The sequence below is a fragment of the Cricetulus griseus genome, chromosome 7, assembly GCF_003668045.3.
Source record: "Cricetulus griseus strain 17A/GY chromosome 7, alternate assembly CriGri-PICRH-1.0, whole genome shotgun sequence".
NCBI lineage: Eukaryota > Metazoa > Chordata > Mammalia > Rodentia > Cricetidae > Cricetulus > Cricetulus griseus.
In genome coordinates this window covers 87,062,045-87,076,202 of record NC_048600.1, presented here as the reverse complement: position 1 = coordinate 87,076,202, position 14,158 = coordinate 87,062,045, and the positions used below count along the sequence as shown (strand labels likewise).

Genomic DNA, 14,158 nt, shown 5'->3' with positions numbered 1-14,158 from the left:
CTTGTGTAGATCTGGGTGGCCTTGGACTCACAGAGATCCATCTACCGCTTAATCTTGAGTCCTAGGATTAAAGGTATGTACCACCACAACCTCCTAGCTCCCGGCTGCTAGGACTAAAGGTGTGTGCCTGGCTTCTATGGCTTGTGGCTGACTTTGCTTTCTGAATCCCCAGGCAAGTTTTAATAAATCATAAATAATAATCACTACACTGGCATCTGTAAGCAATTTCACATCTTTCTACAGATGAGATGCTAAAAGAAATGAAAGCTGGCTGTAAAGGTGGCCCACGAAAACATGAAGAAACCTTCCCCTCAAGGAGCTAAGCATTGTCCTTGGTGTGAAAAGTTTGAAAGAGATACTTTGCTTGCAGCAGCAACTGTCACTCTGAAAGAACACAGTCACCCAGATTAATAATCACAGGGTTGATCATTGATCCCCATAAGCCACCCTCAGAAATGGTGACAATCAGTAACAGAAGGCAGTGAGGCACTAGTGTAAATGTAACCCAATCTGTGACTCTGGATCACAAACACGTTTTCAAGAAGTTCTTCCATGTAGCAAAAATCTCTTCACTCCCATGAGCTTCCTTAAAAGACCCTTGTTGTACCCTCCCTCCCTCCCTCCCTCCCTCCCTCCCTACAAGACCCTCACCTTCCCTACCTTGCCTCCCTACAGGACCCTCCCTCCTCTCTAAAGCCACAGCAATCATGTAAGGGACATTTTATCCCATGATTTGGACCCCAAGGAACCCACATTTATGGATTCAATATACTTACCAAAAAATACCAACACTGATGCTGGAGAGACGTGTTAGTTGGTAAAGTGCTCAGCATGCAAATATAAAGACCTGAGTTCAATCTAGCACCTAGATAAGAAGCCAGGCACAATGGAATGCAGCTGAAATCCCAGTTCAGGCAGAGGTAGAGACAAGCAGGTCCCTGGGGCTTGCCAGCCAAATCAATGAGCTCAAAAGTCACACAGACACTGTCTCAAAAAATAAAGTGGGGGATAGCTAGGGAAGATACTTAGCATGGACCTCTGGCCTCCACAAATGAACATACAAAAATGAACACACAGCCGGGCGGTGGTGGCGCACACCTTTAGTCCCAGCACTCAGGAGGCAGAAGCAGGCGGATCTCTGTAAGTTCAATACCAGCCTGGTCTACAAGAGCTAGTTCCAGGACAGCCTCCAAAGCCACAGAGAAACCCTGTCTCAAAAAACCAAAAAAAAAAAAAAAAAAAAAAATGACACACACACACACACACACACACACACACACACACACACACAATTCATCCAGAGAAAAACCCCATTAAGCCAGTTTCACCCCATAGTCAATGTATTCAACATCTTTTTTTTTTTTTTTTTTTTTTTTTTTTTTTTTTTTTTTTGGTTTTTCGAGACAGGGTTTCTCTGTGTAGCTTTGGAGCCTATCCTGGCACTTGCTCAGGAGACCAGGCTGGCCTCGAACTCACAGAGATCCGCCTGCCTCTGCCTCCCAAGTGCTGGGATTAAAGGCGTTCGCCACCAACGCCCGGCTCAAAATCTATTTTGTAGCTTGCTAAACTAATCAATGAAATCTATTCTTCCTGCTGAATGTCATAGTTAAAATGTGGCTGCCCAAAATAATACACAGGGTCTTATATTAGTTTACAATGCTGCTGGCCAATTAACTAGGATTTCTTATATGCTAGCTCAGTCTTATTTATCATAAATCTATATATTTTTATAAGACTTATCTTATCGAGGATGCCCTCCGCTAGTGTCCTCTTCCCGGGATCATATGGCGACTCCGTAGAGAAGAGAGCAGGAGCTAGAAGAAGAAGAGCAAGAGAGCGATTTCCTGCTTATATTCTGAGTCTGCCTGCTATGTCACTTCCTGCCTGGATCAAAAGACTTATCTTTACTACATTTCCCAGAATCCTCCTTGACTCCTAGTCCCACCTATCTTGCTTTCCTATTGGCCAACAGTACTTTATTTAGCAACCAATAAGACAAACATATACACAGAAGGACTTGCCCCATCACACTTAGCTCTGTGCCTAGTGCCCAAGTTGCATTTCATCACTTATTCAAGATTAATACAAAAGGCCCTACATGGTCTGCCTCTCCCCTCCCCCACAACCTCCAGACTCACCTCTGCTTTCCTGAGCTCTCTGTCGCAATGTCCTTCATGTTGTTTTGTTCTTATATGCCTTCACCTGAGCTGATTCTTCCTCTAGAATTTTCTCATCTTCCTGCCATTTCCCCCTCCCAAGACTGATATTGCCCTACCTATGGTTCAAACTGCAACCAGCTCTCGCTGTGTGTGCAAAGACTTCTGAGTCTCCCCCTATCTCACTCAGTTGCCCTTCTCCTCTTCCATCCCACCTTGACAACATTAACATTGTCTTTATCAGCATATACAATACAGAATGTGCCAGGAAAGGCTGATGGAATAAACTTATGCATCAAACACACATTTCTCTACCCAGATACATTTACATCCCACCAACGCCCTTGCTTTTCATGTCCTTTCCCAGTCACTTCTTATGTCACTTCCATTACCCCGAGGGGAAACTCATTCTATTCTGCACTTCAGGCTTACTAAGGATGAATGGCAGAAAGATGCAGTGAGATATAGTCCATTTGGGTGTGGTCACAGATGCGGGCATGACGGATCTCTACAGAAAGATGAGAAAGCCCCTTCCTTATAAGAACACAACACCACAAAACCCAGAAATGTTCACACTCAGTAATCTGTGTGACCTTGTGGATTTTCCTTAGCCTGGGTGCAAAATCTCAAAGCCTCATCATGGCCAAACAAGCCCTGCTTGCTCTGGCCTCTGCCATCCTCCCAGCTTCATGTCACTTGGTCCCTTGCTCCAAGTAACTGGGACACAGGCTGGATTCTACAGTTCTCAGATACAAGTTCCCTGCTGCCCTGGGCTTTTCCACAATGTTCCTCCCCTTGGAAGCCCATCCCCCTTCCTTAGGTAGGTTTTCTATTACTCTGATAAAACGCTATACTCAACGCAACTTGAGGGGGAAAAATGTTTCATTTTGCCTTATTGTTAAGATGGAAGCTCCACCCGAGCCCCTGGCATCCATATACCCAAGGAGTCTGAAATATTATGGTGGAAGTTCCACCCAACTCCCCTCCCCCATCTCCCTCCAAACCCTACTGCATCTCAGAAAGCCCAACAAATGATGACCCCTCTCCCCAGAGATGCTCAAAACCACTCCTATGGGGTATTTAAACTGCCCCCCAGAAACCAGACTCGTGGTTTTTCCAGTCTCCCTTTCCCATCCTGGAAGGCTGTCTGGGAGCACTGTATCCATTAAATGTGGGCTTTTTCTAATTTGGTTTGATTTGGTCTGATTTGGTTTGTTGCAACTGGGAAGAGGCTTATCAGGGTGTAGAAACTTTTCACTTATAGTTCCATATCACAGGCCATCATCAAAGAAAGTCAAGGTAGGAGCCTGGAGTTAGAGACTGAAAAAACTACCAAGGAGAAACCCTGCTTACTGGCTTGCTCGTGGCTTGCTTGGTCTGCTTTCTTACATCATCTGAGAAGCATGGCACTGACCATAGTGAACTGGGACCTCCTACATCCATCATTAATTAAAAAACTATCCCATGGGTCTGCCTATAGGCCAATATGATGGAGGTGTTTTCTCAGTTGAGGTTCCCACTACCCTAATGACTCTATTCTGTGTCAGGTTTACATAAAAGCTAGGCAGCATGCATGCCAACTCTTCCTGGATCTAGGGATGCTTTTTTAATATGACTTGGTTTGAGTAAAACCACTGGTCTTAGAAGTACATTGACACTACCAAATTGGCATTTCACAAAACTCCAAAACAGTAATTAATAAAATTGGAGCAGGAGACAATGTCTCTGTCTTTGCCTAAACAGAGGCACTCCCAGAGAGTTGGGATAGTACTTCTTGTTCTTTGCAGTATCCATAGCACATAACACAGTGCTTAACACACAGCAGGAGCATGACAAATTTTGTCAGACAGATAAGAACTGATTAGTCAATGGGAAGTCATCTGGAAGGCCTATCCTGGAAGAATAGGTCATTGAATCTCCTGGGTGATGCTGAAACCACAGAGGACCATTGGGACAGGAATAGGGAGCCACAGATAACCACTGTGTCAGGAGGAGGAACAAATGAGAAGAGACAGTGAGAGGAACTCTAGAGACTGCAATGATCAAGGCCTTGGTCCTGGGAGATTCAAGTCAGAATCAAGCCATACCAGGGCTACTGGATCAAAACATGTCTGAAAGGCCTTGTGAACATCCCCCACAAAAAGCCTGAAGCTTCTTAGGGAACTCCTAAAGCTTTTTGGCATCTCTACATTCCCTTCTACATTGCCTTCAGGAGGCTTGTCACTTAACCTGTAGAGATGCCTTTTATATCTTCCACGCCAACACAGCCATGTGAAGCTGATGAAGTTTTTGGCAGGTAGTGGTTCCTCCATAGGTATCAAGTCAGTGATAAATGAACTTCTATCCAGTTCTTAGTACTCCTGGGGGTGGGGATTTTACAATGCTTAGCACAGAAGGGAACTCCTATAGAAGATTCTAACCATGGCTGCCACGCATGCTGAGTAGGTTTCACAGGGCATAACAAGAACATGTTCCATTCAGATATTCACAAAGTAAATGACAATGATCAAAATGTTACATCTTATCAAACCAAAAAGGGGGGCTGACATTTCCTGAATTTGGCAAAGAAAATAATAGAGATTTGATTTAAAAACCAAGTCAATCAAAACCTGGAGTCTATAGGAGGTTGCTATATTACAAACTAGGGAGAAATTTGCTAGAGCCACAGTAGCTGATGATAGGATAATTTAGTTCAATGCAAGGATCCCATTTTAGGAGATGAATCTATTAAGTGGAAAAAATAACTTTCCCCACATGAAATGGTATAAGAACTCACAGGGAAGTGGAACTGCATGAGTGATGATACAAGTGAAATCACAGGTTTGGTGATCAAAACCTGAAGGTGTCCCCATCGGATGGTTTCCAGTTTCACCACCAGCTAGGAGACTAAACCAACTCTAGACATGGAAAGGGAAGTGACAGAGTCACGCTGTGATAGTTTTGAGATAGCTACTGGGAAAGAGAAGCAGACAGCTGATGAAGGAAATGGAGAAGCCACCGGGAGTGTGGCAAAGGTGACTGTAGACAGAGGATGCAAAAATATATGACACATGGTATACAATAAATACTCATCTCCTCCCCCTTTCTACCACCTTTTGAATATTCATACTTGTATTCTCTATTAGTGCACATAATGAGTGTCCAATTTTAATTGAATTGGGACTAAGTCCTCACACTCAATAGGTGAGGTTCATGCTTCTAGAAATGGGTTGGATTCCCTACCTGGCTGCAGAACTTTGCTATCCTGGTCAGAGACATGACAAAGGCAGCGTCTCTTGATACCAGTATGACTGAATTTCTGAGAACCTGGATCTTTGGGGACAGGAAAAAAAGCATTACAACTTTTGCACACTGTTCACCTGCCTCCGGGTCTTAATTTCCCCATTCACTAAACTGTGATCTATATCCACCAACTTAGAAAACCATGTTGTTAAGGTAACCAACCTGAATGGAGTGCTTTGTAATGTAGTTGGCCAAAAAGATCCTTTAAGGAGGTAATTTTTCACAGTACCAGCAACCATAAAAATGTTGGTGCATAATGACCTAGGCACTCCAGCCATAAGAACTATGTCTTACAACAGGTATTCCACACTTTTTCTATCAGCCCACCCAAGATACCACCATTAATAGACCATTCCTGGATTACGGACAAAACCTATTTAACCCAGGGTGTGACTGTGTACAAGCCCCACTTCCTTGCCTTTCAACCAGAGAGAAAGGGAAAGAAATAATTCTGAATTTAGTTATTCGGTAAACTAAGTCAATAAAGTCATCCAATGTAGTATTCCACCTGATAATAAAATCGGTTGCAATTTCTGTAATCCATTATGACAAAATCAATATTTTGTGATTCAAATAAAAAACTCCTACCCTATGAGAAAACCCAAAAGAATGAAAAATACCCACACAGAAAGTTTAGGCTGATGGCAACTCTCATTGTCTCATCATGGAAATTCTGGGTGTTACATAGCAGGGAGTTATGCCTTCTTGTCTCAAGGAGAAGCCATGAGTTTACATGTGCGCAAGATAGGTAGAGAACCAGCAAACATGATGGATAGAGTTGAGGAGTTGGAAGGCCTGAACTGCTAACATCATCCGGCTGTGACTTCTTATAACTACTTCAAAAGTTACTGGATCAGGCTGGAGAGATTGACTCAGCAGTTTAGAGAACTTGCTGATCTTGCAGGTGACCAGAGAAGGACTCCCAACACAGCTGACAACCACCTGTAGCTCCAGCTCCTGCTCTAGTGCCCTCGTGTGGCCCCCGTGAGGACATGCATGCACATGTGTATACTCAGACATACATGTGCACATAAATTAAGATAAATCTTTTTCATTTTTTAATGATTTATTTTTGTTTTATGTGCATTGGTGTTTTACCTGCATAAATGTCTGTGTGACTGTGTCATAACCCATGGAACTGTAGTTACAGACAGTTGTGAGCTACAAAGTGGATGCTGGGAATTTAACTCATATCCTCTGAAAGAGTAGACAGCACTCTTAACCACTGACTCATCGATCCAGCCCCAGGGTAAGTCTTTTTTTAATTAAAACAAAGTTGTCAAATACCTCAAATAGGATGTGTATACACTTTGAGTTGTAGACACTGCATAACGGTGACCTGTAATGCAGCATGCTTGTTCTGCCACTGAGTGGGGTCCAGTAGCAATGCTTTAGATCCAAACACCAGCCTTACTGTTACTCACTTCTGTTCAGAAACAATCTAGGATTTCTAGTTGCTCTTAAAATTCACACATGCAAGGCAAAGACAAAAAAACATGCCCATAACATGACAAAATAAATATTTATTAGAAATCAAAACTATTTCCTCAATGAGACCAAAGTATTCTTCCACTTTATGATTTTTTGAACATGTAGTTTCACACATGGAACACTAAGAACAAGTCTATAAATTAAATTGTAACAAGAATCAGGCACATTCAGTGAGAACAAGATGATAATTCTGTATCTGGAACTAAGATCACAGTAAGTATAAAATAAGATAAAAACATATAAGTCAATACAGAAGTCAAGTATGGCTTATGGACTCTGGTGAGGGCCTGTCTCCCTAAGCCTCACCCAGAGCCAAAGGAGACAGTCACCAGGCCCTGAGGAAGGAAAGGAACCTCAATAATACTGTACTCTCTTGGGCAGGTGCCTAAGAGCTCAATGACTTCACAGTACAACTTTTTACTCCCTCCCCCATCACTGGGAAGGAAGGTAAGCACCTGTGTTATTCCAGACACATGACATAATGTCTAGAATACAGAACTCTTCCTGGGGAAATGTTTAACTAAAACAGGGTCTGCAGCTACTGTCTGAGCATACTCAGTCCCATCCCTGGAAAACCTCTTCCCCCTGCATACTGAAATGTAAATCATGGAATTTTAAGATGTTCTGATAGGCCCATGAAGTCAGTGGTGTGTTGTTGTTGTTGTTATTTTGTTATTGTGTGGCTTTAGGCACATTTGACCTTTAGACTTGTCATTGGGGTTGTAAGGACAATGCTAACTTCTGCTAAGTCATGTGAGGAGGAAAAAAATTAACCCCTGAATGTGGCAACTACAAAAAGACCCAATGATAAAAACTGTGCAGAAGGACACCTATGGCCCAGATACCAGGACATCCTAGCCTCGCCTGCTCTGACATGACTTTGAACAAGTCTATGTCCATTCCAGAGCCTGAATGTTCAGGTGTATGATGAGGGAGTTGGTCCTTTTGAGCAGGACACCTTTGGTTGAGCTTCCCTTCCTTGGTTTGGTGAACTCACTTAGCTTGACCCTCTGGGCTGAAAGCCTGTGGGGAATCCCACATTTAGATGAACATCTAGTTCAGAAATGGTTTTGCCAACAAATTCCATCCAGATCCTCAGAAAGCAGATCTCCACAATGCATAAAAAGATGAAGGTCCAGCTAGTTGTTTGTATCTGCCCAACTTCCCCCACCTTCCATCCAAGTGGGAAATGCAGGGCTAGGTGGTTTTATCTACCAACTTCCAAGTCAAAGCAAAGCTGGAATCCTAGCTCCCTAGAGCCAATGGTTGCCCTTCCAACAAGGGCGTCTGTTCATCATAACTCAGGGGGACTCCAGCTACATAACACTGGCTTGTAGAGTGTCTAGAAACCTTAAATTCACCTGGCTGCTTTCTTCAACATCTTCCCCCATAAGTGCTCAGCCCATTTCTTGAACACCTCCAAAAGCTGAAGCAGCTGTTTACTGAACTGAACCACAATCTTAATCTAGTTCTCTCACTATTTCTGCCCATGACTTCCTCTCAGATATTCTCTTCTCCAGAGACACAAACATGCTTTGGCATCTTCCCCTACTTGAGTGTGACCTTTGAGCACTAGAGACCCCAGAAAAGATTGAGCAGGCAGTGGCCACTGCAGACTGGGCCATACCATCTACCCCCTCGCTCCCATCTGACCATGCAGGGTGAAATGGCCAACTTTTTACCTGCCCAGCTAAGCTGGCACACAGAACCTTCCAGAATGAAGAAAACTGCCAGAGTGGACTGCGTTACCTGGTCTCCAGTCAGATTAGCTCACCAAATGCCAAATTTTCTAAAGACCCAACTTATTTCTGATCCATTTAGCATTTTTTAAAAAATCTTCATAATGGTATATAATTCCAGCTCATACCTGTCCATGTGAGTCCTTTTACTACATAACAGAAGAGTGTTGGGAGATGGTTATTGTGTTTCTAGTCACTGAAAAATTCCTCAGTTTCCGAAGAGAAGAAAAAACTGAGACTGAGGATATGACAATAAGCCCCAAGTCTGGCAGATCTTCTTTCCTCAGAAGCCCTCTGCTACAGTTTCAAAGTTCACAGTTAACAAAACTATAGTTAGCACTGCATTTCCAGTATCTTGTTGAATTCCCCCAATGGGAAACATTATGTGTGCTAGTCACCTCTGAGTTTTAAGACCCTGTAAATAGATCAGCTGCTATTTCTGTCTCAGATAAAGTGAAGCCAGCACTGGGTGAGACTGGAAGAAGATGGTCGCCAAACCCTTCCCCCGGAACACAGCTGGTTCCCCTCAGGCTTCACGTATGTGAGGAACAGCTTATTGTCCTGACTCTGGCTACCCTGGGACCTAGTATATAATACTTACATGCAGTCCAAAAGACCAAAATCTAGTTCTCAGCTTTTAAAGTTGCTTACTTCATCTGAAGTAATTTTCATTCAAAACTGAAATGGCTTTTCTGAACTAAAAATAAAAACCTTGTGTCAATTCACTATTAAAAGCATCTCTCAGTTGGAGACAGTTTTAGCCTTGGATTTCATTCCAAGGATGGAGTCCAGTTTCCTGTTTGCTGGACGCTCTGGAAGTGCATTTCCATAGCTCACCCTCCTCCTCCCAGAGAAGACCTGGCTTTGCTCGGGTCCTCTGCACATTCTGGGACAGGATCAAAAGTCTCCCACAAATTCAGGAAATGTAGTCATAGTTGGGGAGCTGAGGAGCCTGTGGGCTGGAGCTGGCCCCAACAACAGGACCATAGCAGGAGGGCAGGCTGCTCTCCACACCCCTCAGACTCCAGTTCCTCCCTTCCCCAGCACACGTGTCTTGAAGCAGAGCCAACTCGCAGGTGCCTCACCCTAGACTTCAGGAGACTTCCGGACTCAGGACTGCTGGTCACAAGTTTGCACTGACCTCCCTCAAGTCACAAAACCCAAGGTGCTTTCCTTTTGAACATGACAGCTGCCCCTCAGCAGCCACGAGTCAATGTGAGGAGCAATTTGCTTCCAATTCTGCACCCTGCACAGCACCTCAGCCCCAGGTCTCGGCCTGCAGCATCACAGTGTCACATCAGCTCTAAGCTATGCTTCTACACCGACGTCTCTGGGAATTCATCCAGTTCATCAAATGCATAGAGGGTGGTTTTGCTATTGCTCCTGGAAGAATCTTGGATTTTGTTCAAATCTGCTGTGGGGAGGGGACAGAGAGAGAGGGGGGAATTAGAAGTACACACTCTGCCCTGTTGCTGTGTGTTAGTGCAATCCTTTTTCCTAGTCATGTTGAGTATTGAACCTAAGGCCTGAGCTACACCGCAGCCCCCAATCACTCAATTTTCAAAAGTTGTTCTAAATAGTGCTATAGAGAGTCAGAGCTGGGGAGGACCTCCAGTTTCATGGGTGGAAAAACGGCATCTTAATTCACATGAAGTCACATGGTCCACAAAAGAGGATCCCACACCACCTCACAGCAATAGTACCTGTCCGTCTTATGGGCCCTGGATCTTCATTAAGGAAGGACACGTGTGTTTTCCATTCAGTCCACTTCACCTCGTTGATCCTGAAAGTGTGGTCATGGTAATCACTACTTCTTGATCTCGTCTCAGTAAACAAACATATTTGGGATTTTCCAATTTCTACATAGCTCCTCTTCTGACTGTCACAGACATAGGGATGCTCCATCCTTTTCGCTGATCCTACCCACCTCAAAGACTACTGCCCCTAGCCCTTCCCTTTTTGTTACCGCAGACACAGCCGGAAGTCCTCATCTGCTACTTTGCACAGCTCCCCCATGCGGAATCTGCTTCTCAGCCATTCTGGTAACATTTTCTCAAACTCCAAGATGGTCCTGGCTCTCTGGGAAGATAAAGAAATCTAAACTGGTTTCTCCAAGCCTGCTCTGAGACCCCGGCTCCAGAGGAGGGCACACCCACAGGTGCCCCCATCGAATAGCTCACTCCAGCCTCACTTGTGCTTCATGCATAGGGCTTGATGGCTGAGGTGATCTACAGAATTCAAACATGAGAAAGCAGAAACTTGGGGACGAATGATTCAATTGCTTTAAGCTTGACATAAATAGTATATCTGGACATCAGGAGCCTCCTAATTGAAATTCTGGGGTCCTAGAACTGCCAGTGGAGGAAAGTTCAGAAGCCAAACATTCCCATGCTCTCTCCGGGGCTTGGACTCCATGGAAGCTTTCCTGTCCATGTGACCAGTCTTCCTAGAATGTTATGCACAATCCAATTAAAAAGATTCTGGTAACTGGAAACCCCCTGTGTCAAGCCAAAGCATTTCTCCCTATAGCCCTGTGAGTCCCTGCCTTGCAGGCAGCTCTGCAGATATCTGAAGGGATGCTCCCCTCCTCCACCCCTACTTCCAACAACCACTTCCCAAGCAGTGCTGTTTCTAGTCAGCTCACAAATCTGGTCCTCACCACAGGATTCACAATGTGAGTTGTTCTCAAAAGTGAGACATGGTAAGTCCAGCATAGAACAGAGCATAAATGTCATTTTGATTGTTCTAGAATCTTACTTCTCCTACTTCAGCCTGAGATCCCTTTTCAATGTCCACATATGGGTGATAATGAATAAAGATTCCCAAAAGCCTGCATTTCCCTGTGTGTGCTGTTATTCGAAACCATGCTCTCAAAGAACCTACATTAAGGCTTAGGCAGATTCTCAGGATGTGCCCCAGACCCACTGGTGCTGATGGCTGTGCAAGGCCTCAAGATAAAGTGCTGAACAAAGTCCCTACAGAGGCCTCTGCCCAGCTCACCTGTAAACGCCAGATCCGCTCACTCTCTTTGGAGACATTTTCCACCGTCTCCCCCATCAGGGCGATGAGCATGTTGAGGAGGAGGACGAAGGTGAGGATGACATAGGTGATGAGTAGGAAGAGAAAGAGGATGGGGTAGGTGGAGTTCTGCTGGATGTTCAGGTCGCCCAGGCCTATGGTGAGCTTGAAGAGCTCCAGCACCGCGTCGCTGAAGCTGCCATAGGAGCTGCAGTCCTTTTTGTCCTTGGAGCACTTCTCAATCAGTGAGGCCAGCGCTGGGGAGACAATGGGTGATCTTGAGATCTCTGCTGGCTGGCTACTCAGAGAACTCAGGTGTTCTCATCCGTACACTGCTATCTCCCTCATTCTGGCCTCTCAATTCCCATCTCTCTCAGGTTCCTCAAAAGCCTAATGAGGCTAGTTTTCCTGCCTAGCCTGCAAAAAGCCCTTCTTGTCTACTGAAGCCTTCCCTCCTCTACCCCCACTGTAGGGGAAGCTGTAGCCACGCCTACTTAGGGGCTGGCTACAGGTGTGCCTGACCAGGCTTGTGAGGGCGTGGTCAGAGCGACGTAGTGTGACTGCATTTGCTCTTTCGGTTTCACTTTGCTTCTTGCTATACAGACTGCTGCCACGCCAGCTGGCTAGGTCGCTCTGTAAGTAAGGCTTTTCCCTATTAAATACCCTTATATTTCTACCTGACTCCGTATTGGTAATTTCCCACTATATCCCACCTTGGCCCTCACTCATCCACAGCCTATCATTTGCCCTGTGAGTAACCCTGGCCCCATACAGACTACAGTTCTGACTGTATATAGCATGAATGTTCTCCCCCAGAACTATGAAATCCTGCATCCTCTCTTGATGTTGCATTATGGGTTCCCTATGAACCGGATTGGGCTTGTTTTTCTCTTCCGTCCAACACTACACAGCAGTGGTTTGTTGCTGGGTGAGTGATGGGTAGGCTCATGTGTGAGTGGATGCTTGCAGGGATACATGAGCAGGTGAAGGGTCAGATAAATAAGCAACATTTGTCCCAGAAAAGGCATCAGACAGAGGAGAGCAGCTGCCTAATTTGAGTCAACAGTCACTGGAGGAAGCAAAAACAACAACAACAAATCCCACAAAACTGACATGGAGAAAATCATGCTAAACATGCCATCTATCTATGCAGTGCTTAGAAATAAAATTGGGTTACACTGTTCCCACTGGATCCTAAAAATGCCCTCCACATCGCTGGTCTCCCACATAGTCTAAGCTCTCACAGAGATATGTGAAGCAAACTGTGAGAGTCACAAGATCTGGAGGGCCAGAGAAAGTTACCTCAGTGTACTTGGTCGCTTCTCGTTTTTTAAGACTACCCATCAAGTTTCTAGGAGCTCTCATTTCCCCATCTGTAGAATGGGTGAGAACATCTCAGATTGTGATGGATGTGAAAGTCTGGGGAAATCACAGTCTGCATGAGTAACAGTGACAGTCATGAGTTAATCCATGGGGTCAAGGGTGATGACGCCAACTTGGTCAAGTCGTTGAGAGAAGGAAAAAAGATTCTGCTTGGCAAGCACCAATGTGGCAAGTACTGTATCATCGCCGCCTGCTGAGGCTGCTGTGTGTTTTATCATTCTGATATCCAGATAAAGTTCTTTACAAGCAGGGCAGTTACTGTTAGTTATAAAGCAATTACCTACTCCAAATCCAAGTAAGAACAGGATGTAAACAAACAAGAACTTCAGAACATCATGCAAAATGACCTACAAAGAAATGGACATGATTCAAATGTGAGCACAAAGTCGTTGTGCACCATCTCCCTGCTGCCCACCTTAAACCTGCCTTCACCTTGTCCATTGTCCTTCCTGTCTTTATCCCCATAACCACGGGCTCCTCTGAGGGACCCGCCTCTACCAGGAAGCCTTCTTTCCTGCTTTGTTCCCAAGGCCTCTCTTCCCTCAACCTCACCTCCCAGGACACAATCTCTCTGAGTCACCCTGTGCCTTTCTCTATGGAGTCTCCCATCTGCACCTCCCTGGGTGCATGCCAGAACCAGACCATACCAACTTTTAAGAACTGATTGCTAAATTTGCAATAAATAGCTATTATGAAGAACTGAACCAGACATTCAATTGCAAGATAAGCAAGTTCTGGGACTCTCATGAAATATGCCAAATTATGTGGCTGAAGTGTGACCAAAGCATAGGTCTCCAATGTTCTAACATGTGTAAGTGGTAGCTCTGTGACCTGATGGCTGTGGTAACTAAATTAAAATTGGTAATCACTTCATAGTATATAACTTTACCCAATTCTACACTTTTAAATGAACACAAATTTTCAATTGTAGCTCAATAAAAAAAATAAGAAAAAAATTATTGCAAAAGTATTCAACTATATGCCAAACACAGTGGAGCATGCCTATAACCCAAGCATGCTGAAGGCAGAGACATGAAGCCCATGAGCTTCTAACCAACCTGACCTCTAGATTAAAACCTGTCTCAAAAT

The 14,158-nt window shown here is 44.5% G+C and overlaps 1 protein-coding gene across 2 annotated transcripts in view; it reads right to left on the bottom strand.

Annotated features, from left to right (window-relative positions):
- Positions 1-9,984: 9,984 nt before the first annotated feature.
- Trpv3 (transient receptor potential cation channel subfamily V member 3) overlaps positions 9,985-14,158 on the bottom strand; it is a 29,604-nt gene continuing 25,430 nt past the window's right edge. The window contains exons 13-17 of one of the 2 annotated variants that reach the window (XM_027426796.2): positions 13,350-13,416; positions 11,669-11,943; positions 10,635-10,747; positions 10,372-10,451; positions 9,985-10,082 (exon numbers count right to left, since the gene is read on the bottom strand). In XM_027426796.2, coding sequence (XP_027282597.1) covers positions 9,985-10,082; positions 10,372-10,451; positions 10,635-10,747; positions 11,669-11,943; positions 13,350-13,416 — 633 coding nt within the window. The remainder of the gene's footprint in view (positions 10,083-10,371; positions 10,452-10,634; positions 10,748-11,668; positions 11,944-13,349; positions 13,417-14,158) is intronic. The other variant, XM_027426797.2, reaches the window with a different exon arrangement.